The following is a 27,071-nucleotide window of genomic DNA, read 5'->3' as shown; positions in this document are numbered from 1 at the left end:
CGACTCCATATGCTCTCACAAACCATTCAATTCACTAGTTTCCCCTCCCGTAGGGTCGGTCGAGGGTGCTACGCCGAAACTCAATGAGTATGCTCACGAGACTGGCGTGACCTCACCGACCGCGCTTCCACTATAAGGAGCACTAACTCGCCTCCTCTCTACGGTCACAGGGACGCTCCCGCTACTCACAACTATATTATTAAATATTTCTACATGTCCAGTAGGGTCTTTCCACCCCCTCACCCCAAGTTGAATAGGGCGCAAGCCGTTTCGCTTAGGCTTCTACAGACCAGCACATATCCGCGTCTGTCCGCTCTCCACGAGGCTTACCCCGACGTGTATCGCGACGACGCCTGCCCGTCCTGCCGCCAGACCTCCACTCTACCTCCCATGCTCTGGGAGTGCGGGTCGACATACGAAGTTCATCAAGAAGGAGTGGGACTCGCTTCTGCGTAGCCCCGCTCTAGAAATGTAAACCCTGGCCGTCCGGCGTGCGCGCGACCGGGCCGGTGGGCTAGACCAGCCGGTCCCGACGTGGGACTAGCCCGCTGCGCGACGAGTTCGCGTCCTCGCCGGGCTGCAATAAAGTTTATTCACTCACTCACTCAATGCCACGTGGTAGTGACTGTGAAGAAAGCAGCCAAACTGAGAAAGACGAAACTAGCGTTTTACTGGGCGAACTTGTGCCCTCAAAAACAGGCTACACTCAAAAAACGGCAACAGCGGCGAGCGCAGTCGGCGATCGTCGAAAATCTGATCAGCGGGTCAAGCGCGCCGGCTTTTACACATCAGTCGTCGAATGTTCCTGAGTAATGGCTGGGACCCGCGTGCCTTCCACAAAGTTCTACATTATTCGCGTCGCGCACACATGCGATCAGATTACACAAGGTTCGGTCACAGACAGCGGATGGAAGCATCGATAACACTCCAGAAACTTCCGATACATGCAGGCGCGTCCTGCGCTATGCGATAACATTTGTTAGGCGGTGTAACGTGCTGCCCGATAAAGACAAGTATACATGTGTCAATACCCCCGTCTTAAAAAGCATCGACCCGATGCTCCAAACGAAAACAATAAATGAAAACACACGTAGCAAAGAGAACAACAAAATTAGGAAGTTCGTCAGTGTCCGTAAGATAGTTTAAGACGCACCACGTGTACCACTTCAGATCGTGCGCGGCGTCGCTGTGAATGCGAAATGCCGTCTGGCACGACCTCATAGTCCAATGCGCCAATACGTCGAATGACCGTGTAGGGTCCGAAATATCGTCGCAATAGTTTCTCACTCAGTCCTCGTCGGCGTATCGTGGTCCAAACCCAAACCATAGAGAAAGAAATTCAACAAGAGGGGACACTCTTCAAAAACTGGCAACAGGAAACACGTCACTCCTAGTTTCAACAACATCCGCTAGGTGACGCGAGCATCAGAAAAAAAGAATGTGAAATAAACTTCCAGACAACGTTTTATTTTTTTTATTCCTTCCCACTAAAAGTGAAAAAGTTTTGCGTGTAAATGAACTTATACTTTGCAACTTTTTGTTGCGTTGCCTAGCAACAAGCTAGCGGCACGCCAGACGCGCGTGAATACGTCATGCGCCAGACAAGCCGTAGGAGTGAGCGAGGACGGTCGTACGTGCGAAGCTCGCGTGCTCGGCGACCCGTCTGTTTTGGATATAGCCCATTTTTGGGGGCTCCCAGCCTTCGCTATGCTTCTCTTGCGTGTCGTCTGCATTTCCGCACGGCACCACTGCACTACTGGACTACGGCAAGGTGAGAAATTGTGTTTGACAGTGTGCGGCGCATTTTAATCACATTTAGGCTTAGTTCGAGTGGCGCAGTTAGCGAAAAACAGCACCACCGTCCTGGCGCAGTTAATTTGAGTTAATGCCTCGTCCTGGGAGATGTTTGCGACGCTTTCTATGAGCCGCAACATTACTGTAACTTATTTCGGTAGTATTTGGGTACGCTTGCCGCGCCCGGCTTATTGACGCAGTAAGCGAAATCCGGCTCGGCCGTGTGACGCATTTGCGCGTGTGCATGCGTGCACTACGTCGTAGCGCCTGAGACAGACAAGTTTTCGCGCATTCTGTGGCCCCCAACATTATTGTAACTAACGTCGTTATATTTGGGGTAGTTTAGAAACACGGTTGCCGCGCCCGGCTTATTGACGCAGTTTGCGAAAAGCAGCTCGGCTGTGTGCCGCAGTTTCGCGTGTACTGAATCTTACTGGTAGAAGTTCGTGACGCATTCTCTGACCCGAAAAAAGTATTGTAAATTATTTGGTAACTTTTTGGGATACCTTGAGGCTTGCTCGCCGCACCTGGGGTTGTGAAGCTGTTAGCGAAAAAAGCAAGCCGCGGCCGCGGCCACAATGAGTTAGTTTTGCGTGTACTGAATTTTAGTGGGACAAGTTTGTGACGCATTTTATAGCCCTGCAACAACATATACATTATTGCGGTACTCACGCTTCTCGAAAACGCGACGAGCGATTGCCGAGAGTGATAACACGGGAGTGTTGCATGCGCCGGCAGGATGCGTAAAAGATAACACGGAGGAGCTCAAGAACATGACATTTATGTATTCTGAGCGACTGAAAACAGGCATGGCACCGACGAGTCTGACTTGAGTGCGATTAGAAGGCATTCTGCGAGCGTGTAACATGGTCTGGCCTAGCCTGTGTTGTAGCTACCTTTGTGTATACTTGGCGTACCATCGTGTCGGCCGAGGCCAAGTTGTTTTGGAAACGCGCAGTCACCCGTGTATTTGTGCACTTAAAGTGCAGGAAATAATGCCCGGGAAAAGAGGTGTGCTTGAAGATCGGATGTTCAGATTTTATGGCATTGTTTCGGAGGAGTCTTTGCTGCGAAATGTACGTAAAAGTTAATTTATCTGTAATGCCGCTCCTTCACCACTTACGCACGTTTCGCCTCTACACGCAATACTCCTGTTAGGTCAATATACGGAAATCATACATGCTTGTAATTTACTTTCTTTCAGCTGATGGCATCCGGTGGAGCATCGAACGGCAATGACTGCTGCTTACCTGTTGCCACAACTTTGGATGAATGCAGAAGAAGCCCGGAACGAGCATTTATATAGAGCAAAATAAATAATCCATCATTTCAGAAGACGTCTTTCGTTTTCTGTATGAAATTGCACCTGACAGATGCGGCGCAGTCTTGTAAAGGTCTATCGCAATCGTTTCTTCTTAAAACGATTCCACGCGAAGGCCACGCGAGGTTCAGCAGAAGCGAAAAAAAAATTGGAGGACGCTTAAGCTTCGCCTTCAAGAGTGGAACGCGCTAGCGTTCCCGTCGACCCGCCAATGGGTGTAAGACAATGGGCTACAGGGCAGCCATCACTTACGAGGCGCCCCGCATCATACGCGGTGAGCGTCGAGCCATATGGTCGAGCAACGCGGCGTTCGGCGCAGCAACGAAACGTGCGCCTGAGCAAGCGGAGCGAACCAAAGAACCCGGTATCCCCGAGGGGGAAATGATGCACGCCAGCCAAACGCCGTGATCGGCACGGGCAGAGAGATAGAGAGATAGTGATCTAAAGAAAGGAAGGACGCTTGATTCTACAGAGGGAGCAAGGCGAAGCGTTGTCAGGGGAGAGAGTCCGAGCCGCGACAGCTCCAATGCGCGCGTGGCGCGCCATCTGTCGGGGCAGCGCCGTACATGGAGAGGAGGGGGTCTTCTGTGTTTGCCGCAAGATGGCTCTCCGTATGCGGAAAGCGCAGAAGAAATGCAGCGAAACGCACTTCGCTACTCGTGTAATTGCGACTTCTGTAAGTTACATGTTCATAATTACCGATAGACACCACAGTATAACTTTCCACGGCTCGTTTCGAAGGCAACACCGCATTCACTAGAGGCGCGTTTGTACCTTTTGGAAGCATCGAAATCGTGGCTGATGGGTAGCGTCTCCGTCTCACACTCCGGAGACCCTGGTTCGATTCCCACCCAGCCCATCTTGGAAGTTGCTTTTTATTTATGGAGTGCCTGCCATGATTTATCGCTCACCGTCAACGCCGCAAAACGCCGACACCGGCTTTTCTGTGACACGAGCTCCTTAACGCTATCGCGTTAAAAATGAATGCCGTGCTGAGCAGCGGAGCCGGCGCGGCGTGTACCAACTGGTTTTCAAAACGCGCGCGCCCAAAACCGAAACCGGAAGGAGTCAACAACATCCGCTTGGTGTGCTACAGTCAATTCGGCCGCTGGGCTCTATGGGAGTGTCCGCTCTTGTTGAAATTTCTTTCTCTATGCCCAAACACTGTCGCCGGTCTGGCACTCGACGAAGCGTCGTCGGAGGTTGTATATCATGTCGGCTGTCGGTACGCTGCTGGCTCTTGATCCGTTGGCGGGCGAACTGTCGGGCTTCTTCGGCGTACTTGAGATGGGTAGCGACGTCAAGATTCGCTTCGTCAGTGACGTGCGGCAGTATGGCGTCGGGCTTCGTCATCGGGTTATAGAAAAAGAACCCTGACTTTCTCGGGGGACGTAATGACTGTAAACAGAGGCTGGGCCTACTCTCTTGGAGTATTTTTGCTCGTGCCAAGCTTTTCGCAGGCTTCTGTCCATGACTTTTCAGCCGCAAGTTGAATGGTCCTCTTTGAGTCAAATAAACGTTTTCCTGCACAAACATGTTCGAAAATCGTTAGGCGTGTGCCGCGGAGCTCGCTAAACGGAAAGAAAGCATGTAAGTCCGCTGTAACTTTAGCCTGGCGCGAGCGGAGATAATGCTCCAGGAGAGCCGGCCCGGTCTCTAGTACGATCCCTACTGTTCTGCCGGGAAAATCGGTGATGTTGTATGGAAGGTAGAGCGCCGTAATGCACGAAAAAGTATAATCAGGCATGACTGACTCATCACAAGCGCCGCAAGCCCGAAAAAGTATGTTTGATGTACCTTTAGCTTCTGTAATTCGCGTACGTGCGACGTACCTTTAGACACAACGATCACCAAATGCTGCGTTATTGCCCACTGCTTCCCTTGGTTCACCGCACCGGCAGCCAGCATCGGAGCGTAAATCAACCCGCTCATAGGCATGGCCAGCGATTTACCCCACTCTGCAATGCCGGTACGCCTAGGGACAAATGCGTTCAAAACGAGCAAAGAAATTTCGCCTCCGTAGTACCGAGGCAAAGTGAGATATTCAAGGAGCAGATGTCCGCACATTTTCTCGCTCGCAGCCTATCTCACTAGTTCTTGCTCACAAACATCGGGCGACGTCTTAAATACCACGCCCGGCTGTGCTGTAAACACACGCGGAAAATGGACCACGTGAGATGTATGGTTTTGGAAACAATTTATTGAAAGATTTCTCAAAGTGCTCTTCAACTTTGCGTGTCACACTTGGGGTCTGCACCAATACTTAAAAAGTTGACTATTTAAACATAACAAATCCGTTGGTTAAGGGGAAAATAAAAGATAGCCTGAGTTACTCTACGCCAGTGCCAACATTATGTATTCGGTTACTCGCGTCCGGAGTGCATTTGATTTTTAAAAGTTTGGCTCAAGTTATTTGGGACAACTTGTATAAGCAACCTGTATTGATATTTTTATTATCGATACGACTGTTATTCTCTTGTTACTGTGATCAATGAAGCTTCGTGGACAGTTCCATTCCCTGAAAAATTTTCTTAAAATGCATCAACCTTCCGGCAACCTCCGACACTCCTACATTGAATTCATATATATATATATATATATATATATATATATATATATATATATATAATCATATCATAACAATCCAACAAGGACGCCCAGGAAGGGTTAGGGGAAATTAGTTGTACTATATATGGATTAAAGAAATCATAAAATTATTGAAAATGAAAGTTGATGAAGTAACAACGGGCAGCAGGCGGGATGCGCAGACAAGGGTTCGTATCGCACCTGCGACCAGTCGTTTTTTATTCCACTTTCGTTTTCGTCATTTTATAATTTCTTTTATCAATTAATAACTACAAGTAGTTTCCCCTGCGCTGTCCTTGATGTCTTTGTTTGTTGGCTTCTTATGACAGTAGTAATAAATATCGGGCCCCTGGGCTTCCTTTCTTCTCGGTCGTACATATGTATAGAAGGAGGGCTTGTATGCCAAGTGGGCTCCTGAACAATACTTTGCAATATAGCGAACGCAGTTTAATCATAGATGCCGGACCTCAAAGAGGTGCGACGTGCTGCTAACGCTTTTCACTCTCATTTAACCCTCAATCTTCACCAATTTTTACTTGCGCTGTCCGCACAGGCAGCGTTGCCAACACTCGGCCGACGGAGCTTCGACAAGGAGCTGCTTTAACGCTTACCCCATTTGACCCGCCTTACAGTGAGCGCTATATTTAACTGGAATCCCCTATTAATTTTAACCGACAAGATTATAATATACACCGTGGGAATCAACACCTGGACGAAATAATTGAACTACACTTTAGCGCCTTCATCGAGAAATTTATTGTGAATCACTTTCCAATGACGCCAGAGAAGATCTCTTCAATGAACTCATGACGCCTTCCAATTATTCGATCTTCCACGGGGAGCGAATGCAAATCCCAAGTGCCGATTCTCACTGAATGTGACCAGCGCCCTTCCGCGATCACTGTGATGTCACTTGCCCTTGCCGCTTTTCTTGGGCCTGGAAGCAATCGTCCGCTTGGCCCGCCGTGATTTCGACGAGGACCTGCTCACCGCCTTCTTCGACTTCACCCGCCTACCTCCACAGCTCGAGGAGGAGTGGCTGCTACGGGCGCGGCGGTGCCCTTTACGTCTGCCACTCTCGGTGGTCGCGCTCGCGGCAGACGAGCTGCTCACGGAGCGATGGCGTCGGCTCTTGCTGCGTCCCCTCTTTCTGCCACGGGTGCTCTCCGATCCGGTGGTCGACGTCCCTCGGCGACTGCCTCTGTGCTTGCGGCCACCTCGGCCGCTGCGGAACGAGTGTCGGGATCTGCTACGGCTCCTTCCCCTCCCGGCATGGTGGCTGCTGCTGCCGGAGGAGCGACTACGCGAGCGGTGGCGACGCTTGGTACCCTTGGCAGCGGCCATAGAGGCTGTTAAGAATGGCGCTGCTAAGAATGGCCAGCTGCCGTGCAGGATTGCCAGCCACTTACGACAATGACGGCAACCTCCCGGCGCTGTTAAGAACGTCCAGCTGCAGTGCAAGATTGCCACCCGCTTACGACTATGACGGCCAACATACCGGGAGCTTCGCCGCCAACTTCTAGCCACAGCGTGACTAAATCGATTTTGTGACGGAATGAGTTCGGCGGGCCAACTATTGTTCCCAAACTCCCCAACGCGCTACCCTGAACGGCTCCGAGTTCTACGGGGCCCCTCCGACGTCGGCTCCGGACATTGGAACGTGTGTGCCTTTGTGTGCGTAGGCCGTCCTGCGGGAGGCGGCTAGTTTTGCGATGACGAAACGAACGTTCGCCGCCTTGTATCGCCGGTGGACCGAGTGTTTAAAAACTGCTGTTGTGCGGATGCTCGACACACTTCTCTTGAGCAGTCATGTTGGAGTGACACTCTCTCTCAAGCAGTCAGGTTAGACTGATGTACTTTCTCAAACAGTCATGTTAGACTGGTATAAATATTGTAAATAAACCCATATTCCTCGTTCTCGATGAGAAGCAGTCCTTCCCTTCATCAGCGTCCTCAGCGTGGATAAGTTGGACGACGGCATGGGCCAGCTACCTTGTAATTCATGCCAGACTCCAATCTTGACAACGGATCACGAGCGACGGGATTGAGCCCTCAATCCTGACAACTGGCTGACAGCGGTGAGATGGACTTTGCGACGTGGTGTTGTGACTGCGGTGAGTGCTTGGTTCTTGCTTTGACTCTCTAGGCTTCATTTTGTGGTTGTTCTGTTTAGAACAGTAGGGAAGCTAGATTGTTGAGTGTTGGCTAGGTTGTGTTTTCTAGCTAGATTTAGAGAGCACGATCAAGGCAGTAAAGCAGCAATCATGGAGTTAAGGACACTGCTGAGAGCCGAGTAGTTGATTGTTGGTGAGGAACTTGGCCTAGATGTACGCAAGGAAATGCTAAAATCGGAATTATTGGAGCTAATTTCCAATCAGGCCAGTGAGGAAGATATTGAAATGGGATTGGAACTTCTGAAAAAAAGAGAGAAACGGGAAAAAGAAATTGAAGAACGGGACAAAGAAAAACGAGAGAGAGAGGAACGCGATAAAGATCGCGAGTTAAGAAAAATGCAACTTGAACTTGAAAGCAAACGTTTGGAGTTGTCTCAAGGAAGTCAAGGCGCTCTGGGACGATCAAGTGAGGCAGAATCGTACCGCATGGACAGGCTATTAAAGCCATTTGAGGTCGGGACCGACATAGGCTTGTTCCTAAGCAATTTTGAAAGGACTTGCAAAAAGGTGAACTTCGGCCCGAGTACATGGCCACAGCGGTTGCTGTCTATGTTGCCGTGTGAGGCGGCGGAAGTAATCGCCAGACTGAGTGCACAGGATGCATATGATTATGCAAAAGTTAAGGCTAGTCTCTTGAAGAAATACCGCCTTTCACCTGAAGGTTTTCGGCAAAGGTTTAGGAGCACAGGCAAGAAAGATAGCGAGGGATATCCGGAGTTTGTATATCCGGAGTTTGCATATCCGGAGTTTGCTTAAAGGCCAACCTAGTCGAGTGGCTTAAAAGCGCGGAAGCGTACGACAGCAGAGACATGATCATTGAATGCATGTGTCTAGAGCAGTTTTACAAAACCATCCTCCAAGCTGTGCAACTGTGGGTGCAGGACAGAGGGAATGTAAACACTGTGGAAAGGGCGGCTGAATTAGCCGAAGAGTACGCAACCCGTAGAAAGTTGAACGCCGAGGACGGAAACTTGGACGGTCGAAATGGACCGCGGAAACCATTTCCGTTCAAAAGGGGTGCGCAGACTAGACGATCGGGGCATGTAAACATGGCGGAAAAGTCCGCAGAAAAGAGCGAGGAGAAACTTAACGGAGAAACCACACAAAAAGAACAGGAAAGAAAATTCGAATCTTTTAGACCAATTCGCTGACCAATGCCACAAACTGGGACATATATAGCTGTAAACTGCGGGAAGCCTAGCGCAGTTTTCTCCTACGTGGAGGAAAAAGACGAGAATACGGAACTTTGAAGTCCATATCTTCACGACCTGCAAGTTAATGGCAAACCATGCCGAGTGCTAAGAGACAGTGCCGCCACGATGGACATTGTCCATCCGTCTTACGTGACGGTAGATGGCTTCAGCGAAGAAGTAGCATGGATTAAACAGGTTGTCGAAGAACACAGCGTGCGTCTGCCCATGGCCAAAGTCAAAATCAGTGGACCATTCAGGGACCTAGAGACTGAGGCTGCAGTTTGCAAATTTTTGTCACTGTAGTACCCTTACATCTTTTCGAATCGTTCGAATCAGTTACTGCGTGACAAAGGGCTCAAACTGGGAGAGGGCATAGTACAGGCATTGACCCGAGGCCAAGCTCGTAAGATCGCGTCGCTTTCGGCTGAAAATGCACAAGCTCCTCCAGCGGAAGCAAAAAAAGGGATAACTTCAATACCCGAATCCGAGCTAGGCCCGAGGGACAAAAGAACAGTTGAAGAGAGCCTGCCAGCTGACCAGCTCAATGAGAGCGTAGCACTAGAGCGTCAAAGTTCTAGCCTGAAGGAAGAGCAAGCTGACGCACTCACAAGCGAGACAGGGTCGTTATTATCACCGGCCTCAAAGAACTTTCATCAGCTTTTACGTGTGGATAGAGAGCCACTGGCAGCCGAGCAAAAGAATGATGAGAGCTTAGCTAAATTAAATGACGCAACTAAAGAAGGCATTGCTAGGCGCAACGTGACGATACATGAGAGAGGAGGATTGTTGTATCGGCACTACAGAGATCGAAAGGGTAGGATTTTAGATCAGTTAGTCGTACCTACTAAGTACAGGGAGGACCTTTTGAGTCTCTGTCATGGAAATGGGTGGTCCGGCCACCTAGGCATAAACAAATCAAAGGAAAGATTGCTTATGGAATACTACTGGCCTGGCTGTTTCAAAGACGTAGAAAACTTTGTAAGATCATGCGACGCCTGCCAGCGTTCTGGTAAACCAGGAGAGACATGGAAAGCTCCACTGAAGGTAGTGTCCTTAATAACAGAGCCTTTCAGACGACTTGTAATAGACACGGTAGGGCCTCTTCCAAAAACAAAATCGGGCTTCAGGTACTTGTTTACCGTGCTGGGCCGGCTACCAAGTTTCCAGAAGCAATCCCTCTGAAAGAGCTCAGCTCCACCGAAGTAGTAGACGCGCTTTTGACAGTGTTTGCACGAGTGGGGTTTCCAGCCGAAATTCAGGCAGATCAAGGGTCAGTATTCACGAGAGCACTGACTTCCACATTCTTGCAAAAGTGCGGGGTAAAGTTAATACACAGTTCTGTCTATCACCCTCAGTCAAACAGTGTAGAGAGGTGGCATTCGGTGCTTAAGCGAGTTTTGCGTGCGCTCTGTTACGAGCACAAGGAAGACTGGGAGAACTGTCTGCTGGGAACTTTGTTTGCTTTGCGAACGGTTCCACATTAAGCGACAGGGTTCTCGCCAGTTGAACTAGTGTATGGGAGGACACACCGTTCTCCACTGAGAATGTTAAGAGAGATGTGGGAGGAAAGAGCGGAGAGTCCAACAGAGGTTTAATACTTGCTAAATTTGCTGGAACGGCTAAGCGCAACGCAAGAACTAGTCGGAAAGAACATGGGAATAGCTCAAAAGAACGCCAAATTCTATTACAAGAATGTGAGGCTTCGAACGTTTAACGCCGGAGACCAGGTAATGATCCTCAAACCTTCAAGAAAGAACACGCTTGAAGTTCACTGGGACGGGCCCGTTAAAGTGTGGCACTAACTCTCAGATACTAACCATGCTCTGAAAATCCCCGGTCGCAGGAAGGAAGTGAAGATATATCACTGTAATTTGATGAAGCCGTATGTAGAGCGGAGCGTAGTCGTTAACTATACCATCAAAGAGCAGAATGGCCCTAGTGCCAAGTTTAAGGAATATAGGGCGACCTCCAACTCTGAAATCGGCCTAGAAGAAGTAGTAGAACACTCAGTAAGCTCGCACGCTCTAATACCCGAGCAGCTAGATGAGCTAAAAGAGGTGTTAGGGGAATATCTCGACAGATTCAGCGATCGGCCGGGTAGAACCGAAATAATAACGCATGAAATTGAGCTGACATCAACCGAACCAGTAAGATCAAAGCCTTACTGAGTGTCTCCAAGACAGAGAGAGATTATGGAGGCAGAGATACAGCGCATGCTAGAGTTGGGAGTTAGTGAGCCCGCTGAGAGTGACTACACGTCACCGCTAATACTGGTAGAAACCCCTAACAAGGACCCTCGTCCGTGCGTTGATTACAGGAAGTTAAATGCCATCACTAAGGATCAGCTGTACCCGATACCCAACATTGAGGAACGAATTGAAAGAGTTAGCGCTGTTAAATACATTTCAACTATAAATCTCGTGCGGGGGTACTGGCAAGTTCCACTTTCAGAAAGTGCCAGCCGCTATGCCACATTCATCTCACCTGTAGGCACTTTTCGCCCTCTCGCACTCAGCTTCGGGCTGAAGAACGCGCCGTTTAGCTTCTCTAAGTTAATGGATATTGTCCTAAAAGACTTGCAGGAGTTCGCCTTGCCCTATCTTGATGATGCAGCAATTTTTTCGGACAGCTGGGAACAACACGTATCGCACCTCAAACAGGTGTTCTCACGGTTGAATGAAGCCGGCTTAACGATGAAAGCGGAAAAGTGTAGGTTTGGTTGTTCGCAGGTTACTTATCTAGGCCATGTTGTCGGTCATGGCATGAGACGGCCGATCGAGCTGAAAATAGCTACGATTGAAGAATTTTCTCAGCCGCGCACGAAAACAGACTTTCGTTCATTTTTGGGACTTGTGGAGTACTATCAACGGTACATTCCGAATTACTCGCAAATGGCAAGTCCATTAACGGACGCCCTCCGAAAGGGAGCACCGAGTAACGTACACTGGGATAAGGACAAAGAGAACGCTTTCCAAAGTTTGAAAACGCTATTGGTTTCTCGTCCTGTGCTTCGCGCGCCAGACTACACAAAGGAATTCATAGTTCAATGCGACGCAAGCGACAGAGGTATGGACGTGGTACTTAGTCAGGTGGGCGACGATAACGAGGAGCATCAGATCCTCTATGCCAGCCGTAAACTAAATGTAAGAGAGGAAGCCTACAGCACTTCAGAGAAGGAATGTGCTTGTTTAGTTTGGGCCGCCCAGAAGTTGTCGTGTTACTTGTACGGAGCGAAATTCATCTTCGAGACCGACCACTGTCCTCTGACGTGGCTCAATCAAATGTCACACAAAAATGGCCGCTTGCTCCGATGGAGTCTCACTCTCCAAGAGTACAACTTCTCCGTTAGTTAAAAGAAGGGAAAGTTGCATAGCAATGCGGATGGTTTGAGCAGGCTAATTTGAATTCTGCGTTTGAGGGTCCCGCCTAAATTTTAGGGCTACTAGTGTTAATTTTTTTTAAGCCAAGAAGATCTCCTCTCATTTAGCAGGATTCCCTCCATGTTTGCTGAATTTGTCATCACGAAATTGCTTGAGAAATTGGCATAGCGAAATGCAGCATTTTTTTGTTTCTGCACTTATGTTTTTTTTTTGAAGCCTAGCGGGTCTAAAGTGAGAGCCAAGGTACGTCATCTCGGCGCAGAGCCGTGTTGTGGGGTTCATTTTGCAGTTGCCTGTCCTTGTTGGATGTTTTGGGGCGGTGATATCAATACACAAGTGGTCGCTGCGAGCCAAGGCATCAATCACCCCCTGGCCACCAGCCATCCTTTTCCTGCCCAGCGGTTGTCAGCGCTAGACAGTCGAGATTTTTCGGGCCATGGAGGCGCTGTTAAGAATGGCCAGCTGCAGTGCAAGATTGCCACTCACAACTATGACGGCAACCTCCCGGTGCTGTTAAGAATGGCCAGCTGCAGTGCAAGATTGCCACCCGCTTACGACTATGACGGCAACATACCGGGAGCTTCACCGCCAACTTCTAGCCACAGCGTGACTAAATCGACTTTGTGACGGAATGAGTTCGGCGGACCAACTATTGTTCCCAAACTCCCCAAGGCGCTACCCGGAACGGCTCCGAGTTATACGGGGCCCCTCTGACGTCGGTTCCGGACCTTCGAACGTGTGTGCTTTTGTGCGTGTAGACCGTCCTGCGGAGAGGCGGCGAGTTTGCGATCACCAAACGAACGTTCGCACCGCCTTGTATCGCAGGAGGACCGAATGTTTAAAAACTGCTGTTGTGCGGATGCTCGACACACTTCTCTTGAGCAGTCATGTTGGAATGACACTCTTTCTCAAACAGTCATGTTAGACTGATATAAATAATGTAAATAAACCCATACTCCTCGTTCTCGATGAGAAGCAGTCCTTCCCTTCATCAACGTCCTCAGCGTGGATAAGTTGGACGACGGCATGGGCCAGCTACCTTCTGATTCATGCCCGACTCCAATCTTGACAACGGATCACGAACGATGGGATTAAGCCCCCAATCCTGACAGTGCCAGCTCTCGTTTTATTCCTTTCTCTATGGGTTTACCATATCCAGCTTTTCTGGACACGTACCAACTAGTGGTCCCGGCACGAAGCTAGCGCGTTTTCAATGGAACGAGCGGGTTTTTCTCGAATAACAAAAGTTGCAGGTCGATCATTGAAAAAGGCAGGTGACAGACATGTTCTGGAAGATAAGCCACAGGCGCCAAACACAGTGATCGTGCTGTGGCAACCAAGAATTCTATTCCCAGAGCGATTAAAGATTCTGCAATGGAAGCCTATCGAAACGATGAAAATTTGTGTTCGATTTTCGAGACAAGAGCGGTAGCTGTGATAAAACTACGGCGTCTATCGTTAAAGTCGCTGCAGCGTATGTAGTTCAGAGACTCAACTTTCGATTGATGCCTATCTCGACTCTCCATACATGGCGTAACACTGTTCCCAAAATCAAATTTTAACACAGTCATGTAAGTTCACGTGGTATCTATAAAAGCGCAAGCGTATCACTTGTGGCAGCGTTGGAAGCCGTGGCCGAGTCGTTTCATCGCTCGCACCTATCGTTCCGTGTCATGCTGGCAGTAGGTTCGGTGCGGTAGCGTTTTAACGCCCCGTTGGACTGAGTTCGACAGTCTTCCGCCAGATAACCGAAACACAAAACTCGTGATTTGGTTTTGTTTCTTTCAGGAGGACTCTTGAAATATCAATTTTCTATTTTTGGTTCCTAAAACGTAGAAATGGGTTGCGTATTTCTTAAGTCATTCCTTTCATTATATTGTATTCCTTGGAGAACATAACAACATGCATGCGTATGTCTTCGTTTTACGTTAAAAATATATATATACTATCGTGTCTTGTAGCATGCAGATACTCAGGAATCTGGATATCGCACCTTCACCATCCTGTAGAACTTCACGCCTATGCAACAAACGTAACTGAATCGCCAAAATGTTAAACAATTTTTTTTCTATGTAATAGCCGAGTATCAAGACGTTTGAACTGTCTGCGCCAAGAGGGTAGTCTTTTTTTAACAACAAATGCATTTATGGCACTTAGTCGGAACATTGGTCGTGCGTTAAAGCAGTGTTTTTGTCGGAGATGGGCGGTTATGTCACACGAAAGGAGGAGATGTTCTTGCACCCTCACAGCAGAGGGCACATAGACTTGAAGAAGCGCGAAATTTAAACCGTAAAGCGATTGATTACAGCTGGAGTTTTTAACGGTAATTGCTGAGCGAGTGCCATTCAGTCTGCTTGCACGCGCATGTTTTTGCGAGGCAGCAGGGAAGGAGAGGGAGCGTATATCCATGTACACGCCTTGCGCGTGCGTGCGTGCGTGCGTGCGTACTTGCATTTGCGCGTGCGCGTGTTTGTGTCTCCATATTTGAATCTGCGTGCACACGAGTGCCTGTATGCGTGTGCGAGCATACGCGCGTTTGTGTGTGCGTGCAGTTCCGTGTGCCTGTGTGCGTACCTTTTTTGTGCGTCTGTGCACGCGCGGACGCGTATAAATGTGAATGTGGGCGAACTTGTGTCGTGTCTCTCTCTCTGTGTGTGTGAGGGAGGGAGAGAGAGCGTGTGTGTGCGTGCGAGCGTGCGTGTGGGTGTGTATGCGGGTGGCTGTATGCGTGCGAGCGTGTGTGTGCGCGCGTGCATGTGCGAGCGTACGCGAGCGTGTGCGCGTATGTGTGTGTGTGTGAGAGAGAGAGAGAGAGAGAGATCACTTCCCCGCTTACGCCTACTCTCTCTGCAGGACGAATGGGATACAGAGTTGAAACCCATATTTAAATCTAGCCGACAAGAACGAATGACTCTGCACTTAGAGTACTATCTCTTCCTGAAAGCGAAATAAACGCAAAAAAAACGCCTGAGATATCAATATCGCCGCCTCAGATTTCGTCACGATGGCACCATTGATGGCACCGTCACCATCGTCACGGCTCCGTGAGCTGTTCCCCTTCGTTGTCCTCCTTCCCACGGCGGCAGCTCATTGTCTTCAAGCTAGCGACGTGATAAACCTGCACCATCATTGCGTCATGCGTCGCTTATACGACAAAGCAAGCTTTCGGCGGCACACATTCGCTGCTATATTGATATAAAAACAGTGAACTGGTTGTCTTCGAATAAACAGCGTTAACATCGAAAGCAGACTGGCCACCAAGAACACACTCACGGAGCCCCACTTTTGACATCACAAAAGGCTACGTGCGGTCAGGTTGACTTTGCAGGCCTTCTTTTTCTGCGTCAGTTGCGTTTTCCGAGACCGTTTAATTGGAAAATATTTGTTCGCATAGCTCTTACAGAAGCATGTTTAATCAAAATGTCTTCGCTCGGCTAATTAATCTCGAGGACGGGCTCCAAACTACTCATTTTCTTTGGCCATTTAAGATCAATACTTGAATATTTAATTAACGTAACTTCGATAATTACGCACTTGCGGGATCGAATCCCGGCCACGGCGGCCGCATTTCGATGGGGGCCAGGTGGTCGAAATTTCCGGAGTCCTCCACTACGGCGTGCCTCATAATCAGAAAGTGGTTTTGGCACATGAAACCCCCATAATTACGCACACAACATCTCAACTTACTCCGTATCTAGAGGTTATCAATGTGAACTCGAATGATAAAATGATCTCACCAAGACTTATATTGGTTAGTATTTTTATTTGGTGCAGTTAAAACCAGCCGACATATTGACAGTGCGGTAGTCTTGCTACGAAGCAAGTGTGAAAGCATAGACAGGTTGGCGCAAATCGAGTTCATGAGCTTAAACGCACGTGCCCCGCCGTGCATTTCTGCTTTTACAATGGCTCCTCCTACATTATGCAAGCACCTCAGCGTTACGGTACATCACACAAGGTGTGCGAGAACGTTGTGTGCGCTCCCGATTACATTTCTGAGTGTTGCTAGCATCAGGCTGGATTTCCTGGCGTCATTAGGAATAAAAAGTCAGGACACGCTTAAGCTTTGCCTTTAAGAGTAAAACGCCTCCCATAGCACTCAAAGATCCCTGACTGCTTCCCACGCTTCCTGGTAACTGCGGCGTATGTAACTGTAATGTTTAGCGGGAAACGCTGGCGGCCAACGCTATGCACGAAGCTGAGCGTTCTGGTAGAAACGCGGCCTCTTGCGTAGACCAATCCCGGAGGTCGTGCACAGCCGCGCCAAAAAATGACATCATTTTCAGGTTTCTGACGTTGTTTCGCACTTTTAATATTTCAGTTTTAGAAGATTAAGCATAAAAGGTATGCGCTCTCGCTATCTTGTTTCATGGGGTTTGTTTGTGGGCTGTCAGTGTGAAAATTCCGTGGATTAACTTTGTCATGACTGCAAGACAAGGTATGAGCAACTTAAGTGAAGGAATGTTGTGGCAACATAACACACATATGCCGCATGTCATCTAGCAAGGCATGGCATATACATATGCCTAAATATGTGCGAAAATTTTTGCTGACTAACCGCGCCGCCGACGCCGACACGAGATTAGAGAGCTTTAGTTTAGGCGACGGTACTGCGCATACGCAGTACCCAGTGGCGTAGCCAGAAAGGCCACGTTATCGCTATCTCGTGAAACGCAAGTGACTCGGCCCGACTCGGCAGGCTGAGAAACGGCCGAATATCACCGATAGCGTTGCGCGCGCCAGACATATTCACTAGCGCGACGCAAGCGCCGGCGCTGCCATCTCTTGTTCATTTCGCTGGTTACTCGCACCGCGGGAGGAAACTTCAAAGCGCCGCCTTGCGTACATTTCTTTTTATAATCTAGAAAGAGGCCGCTGTCATAACTTTTGATGGTGCGAAAAGGCATTAATCTTGATTACAATACAAACGCAGCAGTGAAAAGTGGACAACATTGCCGAAAGTTTGCTGTGTTCAACCAATATTATTTCGTATAAACGCGTTCTTTTAAAAAATGATCGCCCCAAACACAAATGCCAACACCACCCGAGAGCGATGCAAATACTATGAGCACGCGTTATGAAGAAAAGATTTTCGTGGTGCCAAACTAAAGGTAAAATGTGGCGATACGCATTCCTCTCGGCTGCCATTGCATATGGCTGCTCATTAGCATTCGCGGCTCGTCGCAGTAAAAATTATGGCGGACGATCTCAGCAATGGCGGCCCAGCGCAACGTCACGCATCGTCAAAATGATGTTTACAAAACAGCCCTTCCTGTGACGCTCCTCATGAGATATTCCTTCAGCCAATCAGCAAGCTGGCATGGCGCATATTTTGGATCGCCACCACATATTCGTGCAATTGCAGATGCATTGCACTGGCTTCTGCACGCTACCGCTCACATTCTTTTTGAAGCGCTAACATCACAATAAATCTGCCAAGAAGCAAAAAAATGTATTAGTCCATAAAATTTGCAGCTTCACGTCACGTTTCGTCATCTTGATGAAAACGCGAAATTGCATTTTGCAATACTTCCGCTTCCCGACACAAATTTCAACACACGTGACCTCTCGACAGCCAATCAGAGAGTAAACATGGCGGATAATGGCGGCCGTGCAGCTGCCATGCGTGTCCAGAATAGCGCCCCTGGTGTCATTTCTATGCAAGGAGGTTATATACTTAAACTTCTGGAGTGTCAGTCCCAGCCGCCGCTTACGGGAGCGCGTGAAGCCGCCGGCGGCCATATTGCTAGAGGAAAAAGAGCGCGGCTCCAGCATATACGTGGCCGTGGTGTACGCGCGGCGCTCCCTGCACTCGCGGTTGCGCGATGAAAACTAAAATAAACCCCTTTAAGAAGTAGTTAAGAAGTATATGATAAATAAATACCAGTCCGCTGTTGTGCGCCGCTGTTGTAAAAAAAAGGAATGCGTCATGGTGGCGGGTGCCTTGTGTTTATATTTTCAGTTTTCATCCTTCAGTAACCTGCCGCGTGCATCGGCAGTGTGATGCCCTTTCGTCTATACGTGGTGCCGGCCTGTATTGGCAGCGACATGACCTCGAAATATAGTATCCTTATGCCATTTCTTTAAAAAAAATGCCATTTGTGTAATTATCCGGTTTTGGTTTAAACGTACAGAAAACAATAAAAAAATACAACGGTAGGTCTCATTTTTGACCGGCATTTCAGTTCTAGCCGAAAAGAATCGGTGAAAGCAAATTTACAATAAAGCTAAGGCGACCCACGATCTGCACGCTGCCGCAAGCCTACGTGCGCTCCAGTGAGAGTAACTCGTCAAAGTTAAGGTCATGTGTCAGCTGGCGGCTCAAGCAATTTTCACGTTTCTTTTTCGTTTCTGCGTCCGTTCTGCCTGCGTCTGCGACGAAAACGAGAAGTGAGAAGGCAGATAAACAGAAAGTGGTGGAGGCAGGTGGTAGCGTAACGGTTTGCTTGGTCATCTCCCAAATGTAGGATGCTGCGAATAGATGGGCTCGAATCCCCAGGGTTTGTTTGTGAACACAGCTTTCTGTGCTCTCTGGTGACGTCGAAGCTCAGAATGAGGCGGGAGCCTGACGACAAAGGTCGCCGTCAACGTAACAAAATAAGCAGGCGTGCAAGATCACACCTAAATCCGAAACTATATTCAGATGAAATACAGTATGTTCCTGTCGACAAAAAAAAGTGATGTGTAAAGATCTGTGTTGTTCAGCGCGGCTGTAGACCGACAATCTCACTATAGACAGGACCACGCTCCAATTCCCGTACTCAGCGGAAATGTACATCGAGAGCATGTCAACTAGCGTGTAATTGATACTTCATTAAGGTCGTTGCGTGTTTCTGTTGTGTCTAGGAAGAGCTAGTAGGGTAAGACATGACACTGGAGAGAAGGCGGTGAGCGAAGTCCGCGAAAAGTACTTGAAGATAGCCATATTGAACGTCGACGCCGTGTTGAAGAAAGCCTGCGACTTCAGTTGCTCAGATCGCCAGAAAGGCTTGCGTGGTAGAACACCGTTTGGCGTATTCGGTAACCGTAGCGATATACACACACTTTGCAGAAATAAAGAGAGGAAAGGGAGCTAGCGAGTTAGCCGGCCTTCTCGAGCTCTGGCATAGTTTGATAAATGAATGTGGCGAAGTATGACGCACAAAATAGTATATGCCAACCCAAATGAATCAGCGTGGTCATACTTGCGCGACACGCCATGGTGACCTGCAACATGATGAAGTTGCAGCGATGACAGTCTTCATTGGGTGCTTGAGAATAAAAACGAGCACATCAGAGACGTCCGAGGGACGTTTCTAGAGTACAAGAGCCCATCGCTCCCCCCCCCCCCCCCCTCGCCAAAAAGAAAAGACGAAAATAAGCTTGCGTATAGGAGCTACGGCGCTAGTACTACGGCGCTTGTTGATCTTGTTCAGGATGACGTCACCGTTTCGTTCAGCGTTTATTTCTGAGAAAGTGAGTTGACGTTACGTTTATTTGCGTCACAATGGCGGCCGTAATCAGGCAAACATTGACAGCATTTCATTAGAGGGTGCCTGACTACTCTGTGGAGATTACGTACGGCGATGACAGTAAAGAACACAGAAAGCTTCGCTTAAATCGATTCGCACATACGTGGAATCCACATAATTTTTGAGACTATCAATTTACATGCTTCAGAATTGCACTCATTAATGAAATATTTGCATAGCATGCTAACGGACGACGACACAGAGACAGTTTGCTCAATTCTTGTGTCGTGACTTTTACGTCAAGGTGCAAAACCAACATATCCATGTATATATCTTAATACTTAAGCAGACCTCGATTTGTAGATGTGGCAGTAGCCCATGTGCGGATAGCAAAGTCGCTAGCAAAATAATTGGGGGCGCCTTAACGAAATCGATAGGTCCAAATCAAAAGCCCTCCACGACGGCGTCTCTCGTAGACGCTGTGCGATGTTCATACGTTAAAAATGTGTGCCGACTGATGAAATGCTTCCATGGAGTGCTTCTGACGTTTAACCTAGCTTGTTTACTCCGTAGCATCAAAAAGACAAAAAATGAAAAGGAAAAGAAAGAAAAGAAAGAAAAAGAACCATATCAAAAGCCCAGAATCAATCATCGCTCGTCGCGACTAAACGTTCTTAGGATGACAAGTCATTTCCAGGCGACGAGCTGCTACGCTTTATCAAGAACACTGATAACGTCGGCGGGACAAGCATTGCGGCGGAGTTCAATGCGCAGAGATAGCTTTTATTTTTGTTTTGTTGACGTCATCACGCGTCACCCCGGGAAGTTTGAAAACGTTAAGGTCAGTACGCCACGTGGTGGTACTCACGCGAACTAAACCCTCGTGTCCAGAAAAGCTGGATACGGTTATCGATGCTTCTATCCGCTTTCTGTTGTCGCCGAACCTTATGTTGTCTGATTTCATCGCCTGACGCGAATGGTGTAGAACTCTTCTAACCCCAACAACCCGCAATATATCCCTCACAAAATTCCACAGATTTAAATGCCAAAGACATCCTTGCTCTTCAGCGCGGAGTCCGCAGAAAATACCCGCCGCCTCAACCACAAGTTAGCGGAGAAAAGGCCGCCCATTGGCGTAAAATACAGACCGGGGTATTCCCCCATTTAAAATTGCTAAACACCATGTATCCCACTAGTTATAGGGCCAACTGTCCTTGGTGCGGTGGCATACCTAGCCTAATACACATAATCTAGGAGTGCACTAAGCACCCTCATAGGCGAAATACCAGTAACACAATGGAGCAGTGGAAGGCACAGCTCGCCCGCTCCGACCTGGCAGGACAAAAGTCTTTAATTAGCCAGGTCAGGCAGGCGGCAGAGGCCAGTGGGGCCCTGGACAGAGAGGCTCCGACCACCCCTCCTTCAAATATTTTCCATTGCAAGAAAGTTTCTATTGTGGAAGCCACGCGGGTACCAACGATTAGTCTGGATCATTCGACGATTGATGTATAAAAGCCGATGCGCTTGACCCGTTGATCAGATTTTCGACGATCGCCGACCGTGTTCGCCGCTATCGTTGTGCTATAAGTGTAGCCTGTCTTTGTGGACACAGGTTCGCCCAATAAAAGTTAGTTTTGTCTTTCACAGTATTGCTACTGTGTTCTTCAACGTCACCACCACGTGACAATATTTTGGGAAATTCGTAGAGTGAAGTTTATCGAATGGAATACAATGTTCTACAGAGTCGCATGCTTTTGATACATCTAGCGTCACCAAAGCTGAGTACTCTCGTTTGCGGCGAGCAAGCTTAATGCGGCTCTCTAAATGTACATGGGCGCACCATATGGAGTGGCCCGGACGAAATCCAATCTGACAAGGACTGAGAAGGCTATCATCCTGCATAAAATTTGTTATACGGCCGTGAAGAACCCTTTCTATTAATTTGACGACATTTGAGGTAAGAGAAATTGTTCTTATGTTTTCTAAGTCAAGTCCAGATGATTTTTTCTTTAATAGTGGGATAATTTTAGCTACTATCCACTCTCTTGGAACCCATGAATTCTTGAGAGATAAATTTATTATGTTTAATAGGTCCTCAGGCGCATAATCAAAACTTTTAGCATTCCTGTTGTAATTTCATCTGGACCAGGGGCTGACGCTGGCAACGAATTAATAATGCCTTCAAGTTCTGTCGCTGTTACTGTTTCAAAGTCATCTACCAAGGGAGGTTTCTCTAGTCCTATCGGTAATTTAAGTGTGAAACGTCGCGCAAGCCCTTGAGCTATTTTCTCAAGTGATTCTGATAATCCTTGTGTTGATAGAATGACAGATTCGACGTTCACGGGCGCCGGTATAGCTTTGCGAAATCGTAGAAATTTAAACAGGGCTTTTTTATTGCTAGACTTCGAAAGGTATGTGTAGTGCCTGGAATCGTAATCCTCCTTAGCTTTTGAGACTGTTCGTTTAAATGTGGTAGCTATATATCTATAATTAGCCCAATTAACATGACATTGATTGTATAAAAGCTTTTTCCATGCAGCTTTTCTACGCCTAAAATCTCGCTCGCACTCAGAATTCCACCAGGGACAATGTGGTCCACCCTTATAAGATTTCACAGCAAACTGAGCTTTTTTTTATGAGTGTTTTAGTATTTAACATAGGCTCATTGCTATAATATCCCTCTCCATGCTCTCCTGGGCTTGTAAAGCTGATTTTAAAGCATTTTTAAATTTTTCGTAGTTAACAAAAGTGCGCATATTATTATCTAAACTAGTTACCTGAGTAAGCAGTTCAAAAATTATAGGAAGGTGATCACTGTTAGTTCCGGAATTCACAGTCTTCCGCGAGGTGACAGTCATGCTCGAGGTAGCAAACGTAACATCTAGGGCAGATCGCGACTGACCCCGGACGAAAGTATGTGCTTGAGTTTAAGCAGGAGAAATGAATCATTAAGACCCAATCCCACAAGCGTTTGCCACAAGTGTCCGTTCGGAAACCCCACGATACATGATGAGACTTAAAATCTCCCACTAGTATGATGTTCTTCTGACTGCGAGCAATAGAGGTATCTAGATAACGGGTATCTTGTACTCCAGCGGGAAGTACGCGCTAATTATAAAAAAAAGGTGTGCAACCAGGTAGACGACGTTCCCTTTGTTGTTCGCTTAACGGTGACAACTTATCATTAAAAACACATTTATGTTAGGGTTGGGAGGAGCGATGATATTTTGCCTACAAGTGCCCCTATATAAGAACTTTGCTCGACTAGAAAACCGTCCTGATTGGGTGATAAACTTTATAGGGAGAGAATGAAGACTGAGTGCACATGTGTCGGAGGCACCCAAAAAGAAATGGCCAAAATGAGCTCGTTTATAATCTATCGAGCGAGTACAGCGCAGTTCCAGTTGTGTTCTCATCAACGAAAGTTTTCATTTTGTTCTTTCGCATCCATAAGTACACATTCACGAAGTTTTTGCTCCATGCGTGTCATTATTCACTACGATAAAAGCAGGACAGGTGTCTAGGACAGGGGTAAGAGACGCCAAGAAGGTCCTTCGAGAGGCCTAGTATCATTTTAATGGATCCCGTTCCTTGCGAATGCTCAGTATCATTTCTGTCTTCTGGTACAGGACGCGCAGGTCATACGGGAAAAATACACCGAGTGTTGTGTTTGGCGTAAATGGCATGCAACGCACAACCACTAGCAGACCCATTTTACTCAAACTGCGAGAAAAGATTGCGCACGCCAAGGAGGCCTTTAGAAATACCTTTGAGCCCATTCCAAGTGTTAAAAGCTTCGACAAAAGATTAATACTGCCATGTCCTCACCTTATCTTATGTCCTTACAACAACACTTTATTGACAAAGGTTGCCAGCAGATCTAGATCAGCGCCTCTCACGTCAATGCGAGGCCACTTTGACGAGCTTCCAATGCAGAGTCCCACCCTTAAACTTTTATAGTTAGCGGTCTATACTATCGGCTTCTAAATTTTGCATGGATTGCAATGAAAACAGAACCGTTTGATCATTCTCTGCTTTCTCGTCGCAATTTTACCTGTTTCTGCAAAATTCCCCTTGAAACTCTTCTCCTTGATTTTGATTTCTGGATAGCTATTCTATATTTATTATCACATTGAGATGTGTAGTTTGGCAGTAGATACGGGGCAACTTACGACGCATAGCACAAGTTTTTAAAAACATCAATTCTGTTACGTTACCAGGGTTTCTGTCTCCCTGCTGATATTTTACCACATTTGCTTTCAATTATTATTCTTTTAGGTTCCCTATATTTTATCACCTAACAGGTCTATTATCTTCCATTTGCAAAAAAAATATTTTTATAGGTAAATAGCCATTTTATTTCTCGTCTCAGTGGCCAATCCCACTCGTGGGATTGGCCACAGGGCCTGCGACTTGGCTTAGGCCGCTAGCACTTGCTGGTTACGTAAATGCGAGCGAGGGCGGGCTCCAGGGCGTACCTCTAGACGAAACCTGATCACCAAGGCACGAATAGGAAGGGGCCGCGCGGTTCCCGTCCCTCTGACTGCGGCGTCGCAGCAGTCACCGGCTGCAGTGTGAGCGTGATTACTCGTGCGCGTAACGGTGCAGCCGCATGCAAGCAACAAACCTAAATGAGCACCCGCCACTGCGCAGCCATCTGTGGATGTCGAGCTAGACTTAAACGGAACAACTGGCAACACTTAGTGCGGACTGAGACGCGGGTCTATAGGACGGAAGCATGTTGCGAACAGCATGTGTGGCCCGTGACGAGCTTCGAACTAAACTTTCTTGCGTGAAATCAGCCACAGCCTCCTCATTTCACTTCTTACTTGTGACGGCGCAAGGCAGGCGACGTTCTTTCTTAACGCCGCTCGACCTACAGCCCATCCAGTCGAAATCGATTCGTAAGTTAACTTTAATATCGTATCGAATTTTCATTTCTGCCTCCGGCTTGCTGGGGTTGGGACAAGCACGACCCTAATCGACATTTCTAACCAAGGTACAAGATTTCATTTGCTAGTTATCGGATAGGCCCGTTGCGCTAGTGTTGCGGAAACTTTGTGGCTGAAGAAATTCAGGCGTGAAATTGCATTTTGAGCCACAGTTTTCTAATTACCGGGCGTCGTTTCAACAGCCGTGTAGCTTCAAGACGTCACCGGCTACCTCAAAGATGGCACAAGCTGAGAGACACTGCTTGGCTCTAGTAAGACAATTGAGAAGTGGTTGTTATCGTGTTCATTTTAAGGAATTTGCTTTTTGAACAGAACATATTGAACAAATTGCATTAAGTTTTAATCAATATCTACGTCAACGCCTGGCCGCAGTGTTCTTTAACATAGGGCAGGGCTTTAGTTATGAGTGTTCGCAGTTAATATGAACAAATTCCAACATTTCAGTGGAACGAACAGTCAATTTTATCAAGGTTACACAATACGACTACGACAAAGAGCTCAATTAAGCTAGGAGGCAGAAACCAATGCAGGACGCAAGACGATGGTAAGCAATTAGCAGCGCAGTTCGTTTCAAAACACGGATAGATTTTCGTTATCTAAACGTCTCTATGGTGTCTGTGGCTAGGCTGTGGTGAGTAGCTGAATTAAATTATGCCGCAATATTTGTACCCGAAGTTGTTACCACAAAATAAACTAAGGATTTAAATAGTTAAGCACACAGTATAACATTACGTGTATGGCTCACTAAAACTCTAAATTAAAAGAAGGCAATTTTTGCACCGCTCACTATCTCAAGGCCGAATTCCATAACCGTAATTTTTGTGGTCAGTATCTACCGTCCCTCCGAAAGGAAGAGGCCGGTGGTCACAACGAGGACGACCTTCTCGCATTCAAAATGGCGTTTTTATTACTTCAAATAAACAAAAGTGCACTCGTAATAAATGCAAAAAGAAGAAGAAATCAAGAAAAGCGTGGGGCAAATGTACGTAAAAAAAACTGAGCTGTCTGTGCTCGGACCACGCAGGCGCCACCGCCTCATGCCGTCGACTCCCATTGCGCCGTGTTCCGCACAACGGCAGGAAAGCGCCACCGCGGGACCAGCGACGCCGGTTACGAGCCAATGCTGCCGGCGTAGCCGATGGCAGCGACAGCTCGCAGTACTGCTGTCGCAGTGGGCGCAGGCAGAACGGCCTTCGAGACAGCGCTGGTGTTGACGCGCTTGTCGAGGATGCGCACGGGGACAGCACGAGGCGCGAAGTGGCCGCACTTCTCCGTGGACCGTCCATGGCGTTGACCTCGGTGCAGCGCCTGCAGCAGCCGCCGGCTTGCCAGATGTCGCAGATGGGTTGCTGCAGAGCCTGGACCGCCAAGATGGAGAGGGCGGGCGGCGGCTTGTACCAGTGGTCGGGAATTTGGAGCGGCCACGGGTGCCTCGGGGTGATCTCGCCGCCATGACACGTTGCCGTGCCCAGACACGACACGAAGGCAGGTGGCCCCACCGGTCGCGTCGCGCATCACGCTCCTCCGTTCTCGAACTGCGCTCGCCGTCCTGCGCTGACGTGTTTCGGGACGGGATCACTGGCGGGCACGCGACAGAACGTTGGCGCGTCCTCTTCGTCTTCTGTGTCGTCTCTTCTGTTCTTGCAAGACTGTGGCTGACGCTTCACGGTAAGAGAAGGAAACAGAAACAATTGCATTTTAAAAACATAATGATAGTTGAGTCTTTTCGATTGTTAATGTGAAACATTCTTTGCCTCATTCCCGGCAGTTTGCGGTGGGTGGATTCCTGTCTCGCCTGCCTTTGAGAAAATAAATTAATGCGTGACCGATGTGGGAACCGAATCTCTGAGGTCGAGCACACCAGCCGGGTGCTCTAACAACCCGGCAATGATCCGTTTCGTTTTTCTTCCTTTGTGCCGTTATTGACAATACAAAACTGCAGTTCTGGAAAACACGGATGCTGGTTATACACGCTGATGTCATTGTACGATGAGTACGTGAAAGGTTCATATAAAATGTGTCCCAGTAGGGACACTTACAAATGGTGCTGCCTGAAGCACCGAATTGGAAAACAGTGCTTGATGAATTCGTTCGATTAAAAATTAAGTAATCACAATCAGTTTGCTACATTTAACCGTAGTGCGAGGGCCAAGTCCGTGTATGTATTGTAATCAGCCGCGCCCAATGATTTCATGTCGTAAGGCACGAAATAATTGGACT

The 27,071-nt window shown here is 48.0% G+C and overlaps 1 protein-coding gene and 1 pseudogene across 2 annotated transcripts in view; one reads left to right on the top strand and one right to left on the bottom strand.

Moving 5' to 3' along the window:
• The window catches only part of LOC139051622 (uncharacterized), a 290,263-nt gene that overhangs the window by 112,989 nt on the left and 150,203 nt on the right, over nucleotides 1-27,071 (bottom strand). Inside the window, exon 5 of one of the 2 annotated variants that reach the window (XM_070528563.1) lies at nucleotides 25,733-26,512. The exons of the other annotated variant lie outside the window; for it this stretch is intronic. Coding sequence (XP_070384664.1) covers nucleotides 25,759-26,512 — 754 coding nt within the window. The 3' untranslated portion in view covers nucleotides 25,733-25,758. Of the gene's footprint in view, nucleotides 1-25,732; nucleotides 26,513-27,071 lie in introns of those variants that run through there. 2 annotated transcript variants of the gene reach the window in all.
• Nucleotides 9,195-14,248, top strand: LOC139051672 (uncharacterized; annotated as a pseudogene).

This window comes from Dermacentor albipictus, unplaced genomic scaffold, assembly GCF_038994185.2.
Source record: "Dermacentor albipictus isolate Rhodes 1998 colony unplaced genomic scaffold, USDA_Dalb.pri_finalv2 scaffold_13, whole genome shotgun sequence".
Lineage (NCBI taxonomy): Eukaryota > Metazoa > Arthropoda > Arachnida > Ixodida > Ixodidae > Dermacentor > Dermacentor albipictus.
Note: the sequence above shows the minus strand (reverse complement) of the source record. Positions and strands in the feature narration are given on the sequence as shown.